The 18,350-nt window shown below is 45.0% G+C and overlaps 1 pseudogene and 1 gene segment (V, D, J or C); both read left to right on the top strand.

Moving 5' to 3' along the window:
- The first annotated feature begins 3,144 nt into the window (after positions 1–3,144).
- LOC116630582 lies at positions 3,145–3,693 on the top strand. The segment is given in 2 exon segments: positions 3,145–3,193; positions 3,311–3,693. Coding segments are annotated over 2 exon segments (432 nt in total).
- Positions 3,694–4,125: 432 nt separating this feature from the next.
- Positions 4,126–9,492, top strand: LOC116630581 (annotated as a pseudogene).
- Positions 9,493–18,350: the final 8,858 nt, after the last annotated feature.

Below are 18,350 nucleotides of genomic sequence, written 5' to 3'. Positions count from 1 at the left end.
CTCTGCCCCTCCCCCGGCTTGTGCTCTCTCTCTCTCTCTCTCTCTCTCTCTCTCTCTCTCAAATAAACAAAAAAATCTTTAAAAAAAATATGGACCATGTATCTAGCTTTCTTCCTAAAGTACTCTGTGGCCATGGTTGAGACCCACAAATGGCCTATTTGAAACTCACACATGCACAACCCAGAAGTGTCAGAGAGTTAATGCTCTTTGGGACCATCTTCAATCAATGAGGGATGAGAACTAATGGCTAACGCTTATGTATTTGTCTCAGACTCCCTTGAAAGTTCTAGATTGATGAGCAGCCCCTTATCTATAATGATGGCCCCATCTTATACATATTTTTCATATTTTCCATCCTTTTTGTTTCTGTACATGATTTGGCCTAGATATTTCCATCTGACTTATCTTCCAATTTACCTATTCTTTTCAGCTGTATCTGTTCTGCTTTTAAACCCATATATTGAAATCTTAATCATAGGTATTTTGTATATTTTGGCTCTACAATCTCCATTTAAATATTTACTATGGTTTCCAGATGTCTACCAAAATTCTCCTTTTTGTCATCTACTTGGTTGAATATATTAATAGTTATTTTCATGTCAGTGTCTTAAACCTCGATCTGAATCATTTTGGGTCAGTTTCTTCTGTCTGTTTTTTCTTCTTGGTTTTGACCAGGTGATCTTGTTTCCTCACACAACAGATAGTATGTGTTTGAATGCCACATGTTGTATATGAAAAACTGTAGAGATAAGATGAAGTTCTGGATGATGTATTTTCTTATAGAGAGGATTCCTTTTTGTTACACTAAGATATCTTGGTAAGGGCAGGTCTTCTTAATCTGGTAGGTAATTGATTTGGATTGAAGTGAAACTTCAGGTTTTGAATGGCTGTTCACCTTTGCTCCTAGGATGTGATCATTTGGGTTCCAAACTAAATGTCTGGAGTATTTTTACTTTCCTGAAGTGTAATTTGCATAACATAATATTTACCCATTTCAAGTGTACAACTCAGTGAATTTAAATAAATTTATGCACTGCGCAACTAACACCATGATCCAGTTCTGAAACACTTCCATCCCCCCCAAAATTCCTTTGTGCTCATTTTCAGTCAATCCCCGCTCCTACTATGAGCCCCAAGCCTTGGGTCTTCACTGGGCCCTTCTCCTAGTCGGCAGTCCCTGAACACAGACACTGGTCCCCAGGCCATGTGAGTTCCTCTAACCTTCTCCCCGTCTCGGTCTTCTCTTTCTTCTTAGCTTCTTGCCACTGATAATAAATTGGCAGTACTCTCAAGGAAAAGTGGTTTCTCAGATATATCCTTTGCCTTTGGAGTATGATCTCTTCTCTTTCCTCCCTGCTTTCCTTTCTTTGCAAAGCTTCACATGTAAGCTGCGAGGTACAATGGGGTAGGTACTTGGGAACTAGATGCATAAGCCCCACTAACCCGGCAAACATCTAGGGCTGCCTCTGGTAGCATCATACATTTTTAAACCTGGGCAGAGACTGGAAATTATTTATGTCAGTCCATTGTTTTATAGATGAGGAAATAGGAAGTCATATAAAGGAGAGTTTTTAACTGTGTGACTACTGGTTATATTCCGAACTTCCATATGGAAGTCTATTTTATATGTCTAGAGTAGTCTGTGAATATTTTTTTTGTTCCTATCAGAATATAAGCATCATGAGAGTGAGAATCTTGTCTTACCTATGTTTTTCACTAAGTAGCCATTCAATGACTGCGAGCAAGTAAAGTATGCTAAAAGTTCCAGGAAGGATGGTGGTTGTTTCTGTTTGGTTTACTATGGTTTCCCTAGTGCTTGTTCTGTGATCAATTAAAAAAAAAAAAAAAAAAAGGAAACAGCTGTCTTTGCAGAAGTTTGGCCAGTAGTTGACAGTGTTGCCACACAGGGTGTGTGTGTGTGTGTGTGTGTGTGTGTGTGTGTGTGCGCGCGTGCTGCCTCTGTGGCAATCATAGGTTCTTGCTCTCATGCTTAGATCTTATTGACTTGGGTTTATTAAGTGCTGGAACCTGGACTAGGAGGGCCCTGAGATCTGAGAAGTGTGCCTGGTTAACCACTAGGAAGAGCTGTGGCTCTTCCAGAACTGCTGAAAGTGAGGGTTGTAGGGTCTGGGGGGTTGGTGGAATGAATAAAGGGGACAGGGGGTCTCAACAGCAGCAACTGGGTGAATGTGGAGACATTTTGTTGCCCCAGCTGGGGGATGGGGATGGAGAGTGCTACTGCATGTAGTGGATAGAGGGTTAGAGACCGGGGATGCAGCTAAGCAGCCCCAAAACACAGACTTATCCAGTCCAATATGGCAATATCTCTTAGGTTGGGAAACCTTAGGCTGAGCATTCAGTTGTACATTTTGTGCCAAAAGAGAATGTGACTTGTAGACAGCTCAAGGACAGCAAAATCATCCCACCCAGATTTCCTCCAACTTCCATGCTGTCATTCACCTCTCCAGCTGCTTTGCTCCTTTCCCATAGTACTTCTCACTCCCTAGCAAACCCTGGATCCCCAGATAGCTCTGTCCCTCAGGCAGAGAGACCCTCACATGGATCAGGCTGCAGTCTATTCCTCTTCAAGAAGAATCATCAACAGAGCTTGCTCCTAACATTCATTCATGAATTTGAAATGGTCTGTGGCTGGTGCTTGGGGGGACCCCACAGTGGGTCCCTTGCCCACAACTGAAGTAGTCAGGGGGGCTGCTGAGCATACATCAGACATTCCAGGGAGCCAAGACATGAGTGGGATCACCCTGCATTACTGTGAAGAAGAAGGAGAAGATCCACAGATGACAAACTAGCCCAACTCTGAGAGTGAAGCCAAAATGGGGAGTCAGGGAGGAGGTGGGCAGATCTGGGGCAGGGAAAATGCAGGGAGGCAGAGAAACATCCTTGAGGCAACATGCTGCCCATTCAAACTATCCCCAGAATTTCCAAACTTCTTTGAAAGGAGAAGTAAAATGTCTTGAAAGGGACAAGTGCAGGCAATGAAATACACAGAGAGCCCAAGCATGGGGATGTCATTCTAGGCTGTGACATCACAGGCAGAGCACCTGTCAGGGTGGTGGAGAACCACAGCCTAGTCCTTACCACTGAGGACCAGAATCCTTGTCTAGGACTGCTCCTGTCTCCACCATGGGCTCCAGGCTCCTCTGCTGTATGGTCGTCTGCCTCCTGGGAGCAGGTGAGTCCTCGGTCCAAGTGGAGTGATGCCACTTTGAGTCTCTAAGCCTGTTCATCATGTGTCCAGCCACAGGCTGCCTCCCGGGACTTGTCTGAATACTGCTCTTTTCCTTCTCAGCCCCCCTGGACACAGAAGTTTCCCAGACTCCAAAACAAGTCATTGCACAGATGGAAAATAAGAAGTTCTTAAAATGTGAACAAAACCTGGGCCATAATGCCATGTACTGGTATAAGCAGGACTCCGAGAAATTGCTTGAGGTCATGTTTATCTACAACAATATGGAACTCATTCTAAATGAAACAGTTCCAAGATGTTTCTTACCTGAAACTCCTGACAAAGCTCGTTTAAACCTTCACATCGACTCCCTGGAGACAGGTGACTCTGCTGTGTATCTCTGTGCCAGGAGCCAAGACACAGCCCTGCAAAGTCATTACCTCCCTGTGCATAAAACCCTGACCCATCCAGGAGGCTGTGGGGGCCACAGGTTCACTCGACTCTGAGGCTCCATTCACCCCCCTGAGCCACATGACTAGAGTTTCCACTCTAGTACAGGCTGCCGATTACCCAGTGGTTTTGGTTGGACAGTTATGCTCACTCAAGCCTTAGAGAATTCTACCTATCAGGAGGAACAGTAAATTCACTGAAGTACTCAGGATTTCCAATAAATTCACTGTATTGCTCAGGATTTCAAAAATAAGGAAGGACCTGCTCCATGCACTGAAGATGTTCACCGATGGAAGGAGCCATTCCTTGAATTTCTCTGCTGCACATATTAGTGCTTAGTGTATGAACATTGTGAATGAAAATACACTATTCATTAAAAATGTTCCATGAGCAAAAGCCTAGAGGAAAATGAAGATAATGGTGTCTAAGACCCTAAGGAAATTCAGATTATCAGTGAGTTCACTGGTTAGAAAAATATTTGGAGAAGCATGAAAGTTCATGGCAACAGGTAAACTAGAAAGAAAGGGCTGGGGATAAGCCCCAGTAGGGGTAGGCTTGTGCACTGCAGACTCTGTCCCTTCGAGAAGGAGGACCAGGGCGACTCTTCCCCATTCTGATCCAGTGGCATCTTGAAGATTCTTCCAGCACAGGCAGTACCCAGATGATGGAGGGTATTAGAGACTTTGAAAGGACTTTGGACACAGATCTCTAGGCAGCAGCTAGTCGTTGGTCCTACCCGAAGCGAGATAACATGAGCAAATTTGTATTTGGTACAACACTGGTAGCAGCATGGATGAGAAGAGTGAGAGTTTGGGGACGGAATACACAATTAGGAGACTTCTATGATATTCTTCAGGGAAGATTATAAAGGGTTTATGTGGGGCATTGTGGACAATATAGAATAGAAGCTCTGGATTCTTTATGCTCTTCTGAAGAACATTAGGTTTCGATCAGGCGGTAGCAAACGCAGGATTTGCTAGAATCTATTTCGGTTTTGCCCTCTCTGTGAGGGAGCCCTGGCATGGTGTCATTATTATTAGTTCATGACCTTTTGTGGGCCTTGGTGGGGAATCACAGCACATTCACCAATGTCGCTCATCCTAACTTGGTCGGAATGCCAGTGTCTTCTGGCTGAGTGTCTTCTGAACTCTCTGCTCAGCTGTCCAACCTAGTAGAATCTGTCCTGGGCTCAGCCTTCTGGACTCCCATGCTGTGCATGCAGGTCAGGAAGTAGCCAGGAAGAAAGAGTATTTCCTTACACTCATCCTTAGGGTTCCCTTTCAGTACTCTGTGCCCCTCATCCAAGCTGTCTTGGGATCTTCAAGCAACATTTGCTATTACTGTTTTATAGAGACAATGTTTATCTGAATTTCCGTACATGTTTACCATTCTACCTCTTCACTGTTTCTTCTTGTGATTCAGATTGTCCTTACGTCATTTTCCTTCTTCAGGCTCATCCCTAATTCAGATAACTTAAACTCACCTTTCACACCCCTTGCTTTGGGAAAGGCTTATGTTAGCTGTTGTTCGCAGGGCAACCGAGCCTTTCGCTTCCACATGTTGTTCAAGATTTCAGTTGAAATTATATTGTGTTTTGTAATCCTTGGTTTTTACTTATTGGGAGCCAAATAACTCAGTCAGATTTTATTTATTCATGTTTTGCTCTTTCATTGGAGAAGTGCTAATCCCTGTCTTCTTGCCACAGTGTATGTGCAGCATAATAAATAATAAATATAATAGTAACAGTGCTAGCCTTTCCACCAGGGTTAAGTTTAGGTTCTTGTCTAAGAATGGGATATCTCCAACTGTAGTGAATCGGAGGTCCGTCATATACCTCACCTGTTTAGGAGGAGAATATCCCACTCCTTCGCTTAAATTCTAGCCCATTTACCCTTACATTTTTTTGTTTTATGGGCCACATTGAAAATCTGATCAACTTTATTACATTAGAAGAATGAGTAGAGATTTAACGTCCTAGGTGTGCGGATGAACGGCAATGTTGCTGACGCTTTTTGCTGTTTCAGATGCTTCTTTGCTCTTCACAGGTGCGTGGATCTTGTACCCATGAAACTGTGGAACCCCCTCTCCTCCACTCTGGTGAATGAAGGATAGGCATCCTCTGCATTGCTGCCACTGGGCTGGTTAGAAGCCGGCCATCCGGGAAATGTGCTGCCCTGGCCACAAGAGGGCGCTGTGGCTCTATTGAAAACTCAGAGGCTAGATGGGGGAGAATGGGAGTGAATACTGGGAAGGGGTGAGGGGGTAAGCAGGGCATTGGGGCTCCATCCTTATGTCAGTTGGGAGCATCAGGTGCAGATACCTCAAAGATACTAACTAAAACCATTCTCAAATTGATTTCCCTTTGTCCTGCACGGGATGCCTTGTGTGGTCCTTGAGCATCTTGTTTGCTCTCAGCCCAGCCAAGCACTGTACCCTCAGTACTGGGGCTGAGGATGCCTGGTCCCTTGTCCCATCAGCCACCCTTCCCAGAGCCTGGCTCCTGGCTGGCATCACAGACCTGCCTTTGTAAGGGTGGGCACTGGCACGAAATGGAAGCACGACCCTCCAATTTCCCACCTCCACAGAGCTGGGCAAAAGCCCTCCATGGGGCTTAGACACTGAGGGAAACAACCATTTGAGAGATGTCTGCAGGGCTGAGCAGGTATGGAAGGAGGTCCCTGGAAGCAGACATGCTCTGTTGCTGAGCGGGGTCTTGGACGGATGGGGATGGAGAGAGAGTCTACATAATGAGGACGACAGCTAACACATGAGAGCAACTGTCAGAGGATTAGCTCAGCACAGTCAGTGTGAAGCCACCTTCTATCAGAATCTATATAACGTGTGAAAGGGGGAGGAGGAAACATACCCTGGGGCTGGGGAAACCTGCAGAGAGAGTGACTTCACAGGCAAACCCCCAACCAGAGCCTGGGAGACCAGAGCCCAGTCCCCTCCCCAGGACACCCGAGTTAGGTGATGCCCACCTGGGTCCTGACTCTACCATGGGCTGCAGGCTGCTCGGCTGTGTGGCTCTCTGTCTCCTGGGAGCAGGTGAGTCTCGGGTTCCAGTGGGCTGCCCCTGGACCCTAAGCCCAGTCCCTGTGCCTCAGCAACATTCTTCTCTCTGGGCTTTGTCTGAATTTTGTCCTTTTCTTTCAACAGTCTCCATGGACACTGGAATTACCCAGATACCAAAACATCTGGTAACAGGGACAGGGAGGAACGTGACCCTGGAGTGCAAACAAAATCTGGGACATAATGCTATGTACTGGTATAAGCAGAGCGCTCAGAAGCCGCTGAAGCTCATGTTTGCTTATAACGTTAAGGATCTCCTTCAAAATGAGACTGCCTCCAGTCGGTTCTCACCTCAACGCCCAGACACCTCCCAGCTGGACCTTAGCGTGAGCCCCGTGGAGCCCGAGGACTCCGCCGTGTATCTCTGTGCTAGCAGCAAAGACACAGCCCCGCACCCTCAACTTCTCCCTGTGCACAAACCTCCTGGGTCGAGCCAGGAAGCTGTGGGGGGCAACCAAGGCTCAGCTCAACATTTCCTGGAGGACCCCAGACAGAGATCCCAGACCCTCCTGCTGCCTGTCAGGTCGCTGGATGCGGCAATGCTGAGTGCCCGGCACAGACACCCATGGCCTGGGGCCTGGCTCTGCCTCGGTCCACACTGTGCCTGAGCTGAATGCAGGCCAGAGACGGTCCAGCTTCATTCTTCCGAGCAGCGTCCAGTCTGCAGGTGGTCCAGGGGAATCTTTCATGAGCCACTCTACTCTCTGGTCACAGCAGGCCTGACACGTCCCCCACCAACAGGTACATTCCACCCACATGAGACTCCGGATCTCAGCCCCGGCCCCAGCTCCAAACAGGCCCAGCCCTTTTCCAGAACACCTCCCTCCCTCACCACCTGGCTCTGTCAGTTCCTACCACTGAGGAAGATATTCCCTCATCAGGCCTGGATCACTGCTCTCCAGGTGACTGTCTGCTGCATGTAGGGGGACTCAGCTCCACACAGCCTTCTCTTTCTCTCAGCCTTTGACACATTCAGGCCTGATCCTTTTTCCTTCTGTCACTTTAATCCTCATTCTTCAAGTCTTCACATCTGCATTATCAGTCACAGAGTCCTTTGCCCCTGCATTGTTGCTGACAACAGGCAAGGGGGAAGGCCCCTTGACATTTCAGAGCAGGACTGTATCCTCGGGGCTGTCCGTACTGAACCCCGTATTTCCTGGCATTGCCCCTTGCAAAGGCCCTCCATCCTGCGCAGGCCATCAGACCCCAAGGGCTGAGCAGAGCCCTGTGTCCTGGGGAGTCACATGCCTGCATTGACAGGAATGCTCCCTCCTCTCTCCTCTAGGGGGCGCTTCAGGTACTGTGGGCACGCCTGAGCCAAGTTTCAGACCATAATACCACCAGCCAATGCAATTCATGTGGCAACTCTCCAATCTAGGGCCATCTTTAGAGTGTGGGGTTTCTCTTACCTGAGTGTGTCTCTTCCCTGTCAACTGGTTGAAAGATAAACACATCTGGGTTCAGTACTGTTAATGCCTCTTCTATCATGAAATAAAACTAGCCTGCTGTAAAGTGGGTCTTTTGGCTTAAGGCTTCACAGGGATCCTCTAAACAAACACAAGTGTCCCCACAAGTCACAACCTACAGAGGACCAGAGGATAAGCGGGGGGCCCTCCGAGGAGGTGTGTCACTCCAGACTCCGCAGATCCGTGGTTTCTGAGCCTCTCTCCTCGGGAACGAAGAAGCCCCTGCTGTAGGGCTGTTGCCACACCAGGTCAGCTCTGAGATTTGGGGAATCAGAGAAGGGACTTCTAGGCAAGGCCCAAGGGCCCAAGCCAGCTAAAGGACAGTAGGAGATCCAGCCTTTGGGAAATGGGTTTGAGACAGAAGTGTGTGTGCGTCTTCACCTGTTCTTCTCTTCCATAATCCAGCTGTCTTTCTCCAATTTCTCTTTTTCCCATTCAAGGCTAGCCCTCGAGCCCTAGCCCTGATCCAAGCCCCAAATCAGCAGACACCTTCTCTAAGCCACACAGGCAGCAAACAGGCCTTCGCTTCTACCCGTTCAGAGCCAGGGGACACTGGGTTGGGTACTTACATTCTCGTCCACTCTCCTTCCCTTCACTGGAATGTCCTGTCAGATTTCAGGTCTCCAGTCCTCACGTGGTCTCCTCTCCACACTGACGTTTGTAGGCTTATTTCTTCCTTTGGCCTCTTTATTCCCAGCGTTAAATCATCAGGCTCAGAACTGTGAGTCACAGAGTCAATGTCTCTGGACTGTAGGTCTCATGTGGCTGTTGAGGGGAGCACGGGTCCTGCCGGTCTGCTCAGGTCTTCATCCCTGGCCTTGGGGCCTAAAGCCCTTCTCCAAGGGTCCTTCCACAGCCACGATATTTCGCTCAGAGCCTGTGGGCCTGCCGGCTTTAGTGCATGCAAGGGGCTGAACCTGGGGGCATCACGTGTCTACCGAAGTACCAAGGCTTCCGGCTCCCTCCTGTGGAGGTGCTCCTGAATCTGTGGGTGCCGCCCAAGACAGTGACATCAAAGGTCTCCTCCCTGGACTACTAATGACCAGATGCCCCACTGGGAGAGGCCTCCCCTCCCCCTGCCCCTGCCACGGTCAGCGGGCTCTTCTGCTGGGTGACCTTTGGTCTCCTGGGAGCAGATGAGCCCTGAGAGTGTGGGCACAGTCTTAGCCCACCCCCTTTATCTAAGGCCAGTTCTGAACTTCTGCCTTATTCTCTTTCTGGCCTCTGTCTCCTCCCACAGGATACATGGAACCTGGAGTCAGCCAAAGCCTTAGCCACTCTATCACAGTGGTGGGACAGAACATGGCTGAGGTGTGACCGCGTCTCTGGTCATGTGTACTTCTTCCAGTATCGATAGTCCCCAGAAAGGGGAGTGGAGTTACTGATTTCCATCCATGACAAGGTTCCTTCAGAGAAGGCAGAGTTTTTGGGGAATGCATTCTCAGCTGAGATGCCTGCCTCACAGACCATACTCGCTCTGAAGCCCCAGGTTGCGCAGCTGGGGGACGCAGCCACAGCCTTGGAGGGATGCTTCCTGCCCTTGCACAAATTTGAGGCTTCTCTGCTCCAATCAGTAGTCCTTCCTGCCCAAGGGGGTGGGGCTGCAGCAGCTTCCCATGAGCAGAGGTCAGAAGTTAACTGTTTTGGGTTTTTTTGTTTTTTTTTTTAGGTAGGCTCCTCTCCCAGTGTGGAGCCCAATACGGGGCTTGAACTCACAACCCTGAGACCAAGACCTGAGCTGAGGGAGCCTAGATGGCCCAGTTCAACTCTTGATTCGGCTCAGGTCATGATCTCGGGGTTGTAAGATCAAATCCCACATCAGGCTCCCTGCCCACTGGGGAGTCTGCCTGCTTGAGATTCTCTCTCTCCCCCTCTCAAATAAATAAATAAAATCTTAAAAAAAAAAACAAAAAACCCACAAAGACCTGAGCTGAGATCAAGAGCCCAATGCTCAACTGACTGAACCACCCAGGCACCCCAGAAGTTAACTTTAATTTGCAGAATAGGAAGTGTTGCATAGGGGTATCTGGACTGTGGTATTGAGGAAACATTGTCGGACACCACAGAATGTGGCTGTGGCCCCCAAGGATGGGACAAGTGAGTGACCAGACAAGCCTACAGAGGAACCTGTGAAGGACTGACTTTTCAGGAGATAAGACCCAAGGGTCCTTGAACAATCAGCTGAAGGGATGATGTAGGGAGCACTTTATGAGGGAGATACTATATTTCTTATTAATAAGGCAGGTAGACTTCAAGTGTTCAATTAGAAAGACAAATTAGAATCATTGGTCGAGGCTAGTTGAGTATATCATATTGGTTATACACCTACTTATTCATCCATTTACTAATTCATTCATTTTCTCTTTGAACAGACGATATCCTACCCCAAGATATGGAAAGTATGGTTAGTGCACCGCATGGACCCCGTCGGTGTCAGAGGAAGAATCAGTCCCAGGGTGAGCCTGCCCTAGTCAGGAGTCAGCCTGCCATGATCAGAGAACTCTCCTTCATGCCAGGAAGTGGCTGAGCCCTCTCGAAAGTGTGTGCTGGGGCTGCTAAGACAGAAACACCATGGAGAGAACATGCAAAATGCAGAGAAGATGTACATTCTCCTATTTTTAGGGTGCCCATGATTTATCACCCAAAGGGGAGCCCTTGGGGAGAGAAGGGGTGCTGTTATTACACTTGAGCAACAGACATAAAGTGGGACATATGTTTACCCAGCCTGTGTCTCGTCCCTGGGACTCATCTCAGAGGCCTGAGCAGGAAGAGGATTTAATTTTGGGGAAAGAGCTGTAGGAGGGGAACAAGAGGAATGGTGCTGGGAGCAGTGGCTGTGGTGGCCCTGTGGGGTCTTGCTGGGGGGTCTCCCTGCAAGGACGGCCCTGAGAACACCGTCCCTTAGTCCCCTGAGAACACCATCCCTTAGTCCCGAGGAACCTCTAAGGGCTGAGCACACTGGCGCCGGTGAGCACGCCCTGCACCGGTGGACACCAGGATGGTATATTGTGGCAAGTGGCCCTTCACTCCTCCAATCCTGACCCCTGGAAACAGCAGACAAAGCCCATTTTCCTGGTGGCTGGGAGGAAATACAGGTCCCTGGTGCAATCCAGCAGATGGGAATCTCCGGGAGTCCACCCTGATTGGGTTCAGCCTAAGGTGGAGGATGATTCCGGAACAATAGATGACCCTGGGGCTCCCTAGGGACATGCAGGGACTCGAGCCATGGTGCAAGGCTGCAATTTACTGTTCATATGTTAGGGCCCTGAATTAGTACCTTTCGGATATCCACAAATATTTGATCTTCTTTTGTAAGGTCAATTTAGGGAGCTCTGTGAATATCTGATAACATGTATATTTCATAAGTAATTTTAGAAAGAATTCTGTCTGGGTGGATACAAAAATATTAATGGTTGTTGACTCTGGATAGCGGGATACCTTTTTTTATTACATGAAGTGAAATGCATAATAATAAATGTAAATTACATACATTCTGTCAAATGGAAAAACTAACACCACCACCCCAGTCAAGATACAGATACGTCATCACCTCCTGGTGTTAAGTCCCCTTCTGATCAATACCCATCCCCCTGGGTAATCAATGCTCTGATGTCTATCATCAGAGATTAGATTTGCTTGTTCTTGAATTCCATGTAAATGGAATCATACACTTTTTTGTGACCAGCATCTTTCACCTAACATATGCTTTTGTTAATCATCCTTATTATTATGTGTATTAGTAATTTGCTTTTTTTTATTTGTTGTATTTTTTATTGGGTGACTCTACTACACTTTGCATATCTATTTACATGTTGATGGACACTTAGGTTGTTTCTAGATTTGGGTTATTACGAATAGAGCTTCAAGAAGCAGCATTCTGGTACAAGACTTTGGTGTGGACATATACTTTTTTTTTAAATTTTATTTTATTATGTTATGTTAGTCACCATACAAATTAGTTTTTGATGTAGTATTCCATGCTTCATTGTTTTCATATAACACCCAGTGCTCCATGCAGTACGTGCCCTCCTTAATACCCATCACCAGGCTAATCCCTCCCCACCCAACACCCTCCAGTTTGTTTCTCAGAGTCCATAGTCTCTCATGGTTCATCTCTCTCTCTGGATTTCTCCCCCTTCATTTTTCCCTTCTGTCTCCTAATGTCCTCCAAGCTATTCCTTATGTTCCACAAATAAGTGAAACCACATGATAATTGACTTTCTCTGCTTGACTTATTTCACGTAGCATAATCTCCTCCAGTCCCATCCATGTTGATGTAAAAGTTAGGTATTCATCCTTTCTGTTGGCTGAGTAATATTCCATTGTATATACGGACCACATCTTCTTTATCCATTCATCTGTTGAAGGGCATCTCGGCTCTTTCCACAGTTTGGCTATTGTGGACATTGCTGTTATGAACATTGGGGTGCATATGGCCCTTCTTTTCACTACATCAGTATACTTTTATTTCTCTTAGGTAAATAGTCATGGAATTGCTGGGTTGGATGGTAAACACTCATTTCACTTTATAAAGAGTGCCACACTCTTTTCCCACATGGTGACACCCTTTAACCTTCTCATAGGAAATGTGAGTTCCAGTTGTTTCACTCGTTTGTGCTGGGAAAAAAAGTAGAATGTGGGGCAGGGAAATCAATATGGTGGTTCAAAGGAGTTGGGGCCAGTATTGCCCTCAGCTGGGAAGTACCACACAGGAACTGTGGAGGGCTCCAGGGACAATGAGGTTAAGATATTCAGGGAATTCCTGGAAACTTTCTTGTAATAGCTGACAATGTAAACACTTCCGGTTTATTAAGAGGAGACATTGTGCTTCCAGTGAGACACAGAGGCTGCAGGAAGGGGCAGAAAGGGCTGGGGGTTACATGGAGAGGGGGTTAGAAAGGCTTTATAATTGCATCAGGCAGATTGATTACTGATCTTTAGGCCACTACAAGAATACTGGTGTTAAAAAAACAAAATCAGCCAAGTGAATTTGAAGATCTAATTGGCTTTATTAAGCAATTTATGAATGGTGTAGTATCCCATCTAGCAAGTAGAGAGATGCTCCAAGGAGTTGTACAAAATGTAAGGTTATTATAGAAGGAAGCATGGGGCGAGGAAGTTATCAGCAAAAGAAAGGAAAGCAGTATCTGCCCAGGATACTTTTTTTTTTTTTTAATTTTAATTCCAGTGTAGTTAGTATAGTGTTATATTCGTTTCAGGTGCACAATATAGTGATTCAAAAGTTCTATCCATTTCTCAGTGCTCATCAAGGTAAGTGGACTCCTAATCCCCTTCACCTATTTCACCCATCCCCTCACCTACCTCCCCTCTGGGAACCATCTATTTGTTCTCTATAGTTAAGAGTCTGTTTCTTGCTTTGTCTTTCTCTCTCTCTCTCTTTTTCCCCCTTTGCTCATTTGTTTTGTTTCTTAAATTCCACATATGAGTGAGATCATATGGCATTTGCCTTTCTCTGACTGGCTTATTTTGCTTAGCATCATACTCTCTAGATCCATCCATGTTGTTGCAAATGGCAAGATTTCATTCTGTTTTATGGCTGAGTGATATTCCATTGTATACATATCATATCTTCTTTACCCACTCATCTATCGATGGATAGACACTTGGGCTGCTTCCATAGTTTTGCTATTGTAAATAATGCTGCAATAATCATAGGGGTGCATGTATCCCTTTGAATTAGTGTTAGTGTTCTGCACAGCAAAGGAAACAACCAACAAAACTAAAAGGCTACTTACTGAATGAAAGAAGATATTTGCAAATGACATACCTGATAAAAGACTAGTATCCAAAATATATAAAGAACTTACACAACTCAACACCAAAACAAAACACAACAAAACAAATAATCCAATTAAAACATGGGCAGAAGACAGGACACCTTCTTTGGGGGGCAAGGGAAAGCAGGGTTTTTATCATGCAGATGACCTCCCTCATGGGGATCAGGACATTTCAGAGACTGTTAAAGGGCACATTCCTGGGAGATGTTGAAACTTTAGTTAAGTCTTGGTTTGCTGTTCGGGGATAAATGACTCCATTTGGGGCTTGTTTCTCTTTTTAAGATTAATATGGCTTTCTGTAGGAGGTGGGAAGTCCCTCAAAACTGGAAAGAAAAGTAGAGAGTGAGTGAGTTTGAAGGAGCCTACTGGATTCCCAGGGGAAGCATATACAGAGGAGTTACCCTCAAAGAAACATTAGAGAAACTAGGGTGTGAGTCTTTTCCCTGGACCCAGTTCCACCGAGCAATGCCCTACTGTAGAAAAAAGAAAGAAAGGAAGAATGACTGATTTTGAGCCAAATAAGAGGGGATTCTGGGCTTTAAAAAGCTGTAAGAAGATTGGCATCCCAGGAAGACCTGGCTATTAGCTGGTGAAGAGGCTCAGATTATCAGCTCTTCCCTAAGAACACCAGAGTATTCAGCTGGGGGATATGCCCTCACTCCCTGACCTGCCATGGCTACCAGGTTTCTCAGTTTTGTGGCCTTTTGTCTCTTGGGAGCAGGTACGTCCAGGAAATAGAAGAAACTCTTGACAGGGCTTTTCAATTCCAGATCCTGGACATTCCTTCATTAAGACAACTGTTGTTTCCCTGTATCTACCTTAGCTTACATATCCTTCTCTGATGGAACCCACGGATGCTCAGATACCAAGATCCCTATCATAGAAATGGAAAAGAAGCTGATCTTTGAATGTTCTTAGAAAACTAACCATTTTGCAAAGTACTGCTATCAACAAGACCATGGACTAAACTCCAAGTCTGATTCATTAGTCAGATAGTGATGAACTTATGGCCAAAAGAGGTGTGCTTGAAGTGTACACCTCTCAAAAACATACAGAGAATTTCCCCTTGACTCTGAGGTCGACTAGCACCAACCAGACCTCTCTGTACTTCTTGCCAGTCTGTGATTCCACAAGACTGCATGGCCATAGCCACTCAGCTCAGAAAGAACAGGTGGCCTCTCGCTCATGAGGCCCCTGCCCTAACCAGAAGGAAGCCCAGGAGCCCTTTCTGGGCCCCTCTCACCCACCAGCTGCAAATTTGAAACAAGCCTCTTGTTGAATTTCAGTTGGTGCTCTTTACTCCTTGTGAAACCATTCTCCAGGTGAGCCGTGAGATTATCAGGGGTTAGCGCATGCCCTCTGCTCACTTCATAAAGACTTGTCGCCAAGGCATAATCCGACTCACCTGATCCATACTCACAGCCTCTAGTGATGCCAAGGCTAGAATATTGTTCTTCTAATGTCCAGTCTGTGTGAGGAAAGAAGGTCTCGTCTTCAAGCACAGTGGTTCCTCAATGAGTAGATTTTATAGATGAAGACTACTTGCCAAAATTTTGGAGACCAATGTTGACTTGAGACTTGAGATTAGAAAAATAGTACTTTTTAAAATAACAACCACAGTAAAAATAAAAGAGGACCTCACTATGCATTCCCATTCATTTCAAAAATTCAAGAACATCATACCCAGTAGCATGGTTAACACTGAAGGGAGAACAGAACAGAGAAGAGCAAGTGTTGATGAGGTGGTAAAGATATGGGACTCCTTTTGCACTGCTGAGGGGAATATAAAATAACACAGCCAACGCAGAAAATAGTATGGCAGGTAGAGGGGTGGTTCCTGGGCTGGGGTGGGGGAGGGGATGGGAGTTAGTGTTTAATGGATACAGAGTTTCAGATGGGGAAGATGAAGAGTTCTAGAGAGGGATGGCAGTGATGGTGGCTCCAGAATGTGAATGTAGTTAATGCTACTGCACTGTAGACTTGAAAATGGTAAGTTTTATATTATACACATTTAATCACAACATTAAGGTTAAAGGACTGTGTAAATGAAAACTTAGAAAAGACTATCTATGAATAAAGATGAGTTCCACTCAAGAAAGGATTGGTTAACCATAATTTTGAATGTAGGAAAACTAAGATTTTAGTATCTTAATAGCATCCACCCCATTTCTTAGGGAGGAGAATATTGTTGTGGGAATATTTTAATGTAACTGCTGGAAATGGAAGGAAAATGGCAACGGCATTTTCTATATAATGCAGGCAGAAGAACCTGAGACCCTGGAAAGTCTTGGAAGGGGCCATCGTGATTAAGGATGGGAGAGAAAGGGAGAGAAAGGGCAAAGATCTGCCTTTTGCACCATACGACTCCTTTGTAGGATGTCCCAAATCTTCAGGAGATTCTACTACATTCTCCAGTTATTGATGTGCATGATTTTGTTGATGGAATAGAAAAAGGCTTCATGGCCAGGTGAGGTGGCAGGGTTAGAGAAGACCAGAAAAAAACAATTGTCCATGAGAGTGGTCAGAAATCTCGGGAAGGGCTTTGGATTTCCACAGTTTTGAAAGCTCTAGGAAATTCCACCTAGTTTTTGCAGAAGAGAGAATTTCCCAGGTCTTATCTGGATCATAAATTTATTAGTTGAAGTCCTGTTTTTATGAAAATAAGGCGGGGGTAAGCCCCTGAGAATAAGTCATTATTTTAAGAAAATAATAGTTATATGAGCTCCTAGTAGACAAAAAGTCTTAGTTTTTATAGGAGACATTGGCTTCTCTTATCTTATTTATCTTATCTTCAGATGACATGAACATTCTTCCCAGTAATAAAACACTTGGAAATGTCAATGTAAAATATGCCAGGTATGTTACTGTTAAGATCTTCAATAAATTGGTCCTATGCATTCTTATGTGCTAGACATCTTTTACCTTTTTGTTTATATTGCAGATCTTCATTATTTGTCATGCTTGTTTTAAATTCTCGGTTCATATGGTTCAATAACTTACATTCTGGAGATATATATTGTCCAGTTGGTTATCTTTCTTTTGGAATCCAGCTCAAAATGGCTTCAGTCCTTCCAGAATATTCTCTTGGTTTTTGGTTAGTCTCTAGTATTCATATTTGCTTCTTGCCTCATAAGGTTCCCCTGGGGAAAAAGACAGGAAATGATGCTAGTTTGCAATCTTAGTAGTATCCAGAAACCAATCTTTATAATATCAGCTGGGCTCCTCTTGTCTGAAATAGAATGGCTATTTATCATAGGGTCTCAGGCACCTCTAAAGCAATCTTACATATTTGTAAGATTTATATTTATATTTACAATTAAGAATTGATTGGCAATCCAGAAATTTTATCTAATTGAAATAAAAAAAAAACCCAGGCATTCCTTAAAGCAGAGAAATGTATTTTCTTAGTGTGACGTATGCTGATAGTTTATATTTCTATGTATTTGTGTAGAAGTTTCTCCTTATCTACCATCAGAAACTCCATGAAACACATCAGCTGCTGTTATAAAAGATTTTAATGAGTTATATATGCACAAAATTCATAAAAAAGTATTCAGTTAAAGAACACTGCCATCTGGGCTTGAGATAATTTTATCTGGTTCATACCCATGGAGATTCATTCCAGGTGGAATTTTCCTCCTCTGGGCGGCATCTTAAAGGGGGTCACTGATCATAGCTCATTGGCAGTGGTATTTGATGAGGTTGTTTGCCTTTGGATTTTGAAAGTCAAGAAATAGATTATATTAGAATACCTATATTCACTCTATAAATTGCACTATTTGAAATTTAATAGCACTTAAGTCAAATGTAAATATTTAAAGAAATTTACATTGGAAGTAAACAAAGTCAGAAGTAGCAATTAGGTGGGAAGTTAACTGGTTTAGGAATTAAAATCCTTCTCAGATTCTGTTTTCCCAAATTCCTCTGTTTATTTTATTTTATTTTTTACCTTACATTAATCCAGACTGACTTCTCCTTCTTAGCATTCTGTACAGAGGGTTAGAATATTTTATGTCCTATGTGAACATTGAAGAAAGCTTAAAGAAATTTAATCACATACACATACGCTCTCCTATATGGGGAATGGGCATTCTATTACCAGTGAACAGAGGCAAAAAGAAGGTTTTTAAAAGAGAGAGAAACAAATTCTCTAGGGGCACCTGGCTGGCTCAGTCGGTGGAGTGAGAGACTCCTTGATCTTGGGGTTGTGGGTTCCAGCCCTACGCTGGGTGTAGAGAGTACTTAAAAATAAAATCTTAAAAAAAAAGGAAAAATTCTCTAGCAGTAGGGTAACAGTGAGTATTATATTCCTTATTTGGGGTGAGCTGATTAGTAAGCACCTTGCAAATAGACCTGTCTGAGTGGTCTGCCCTGAGC

Source organism: Phoca vitulina, unplaced genomic scaffold, assembly GCF_004348235.1.
Source record: "Phoca vitulina isolate PV1807 unplaced genomic scaffold, GSC_HSeal_1.0 scaffold4, whole genome shotgun sequence".
NCBI lineage: Eukaryota > Metazoa > Chordata > Mammalia > Carnivora > Phocidae > Phoca > Phoca vitulina.
Note: the sequence above shows the minus strand (reverse complement) of the source record. Positions and strands in the feature narration are given on the sequence as shown.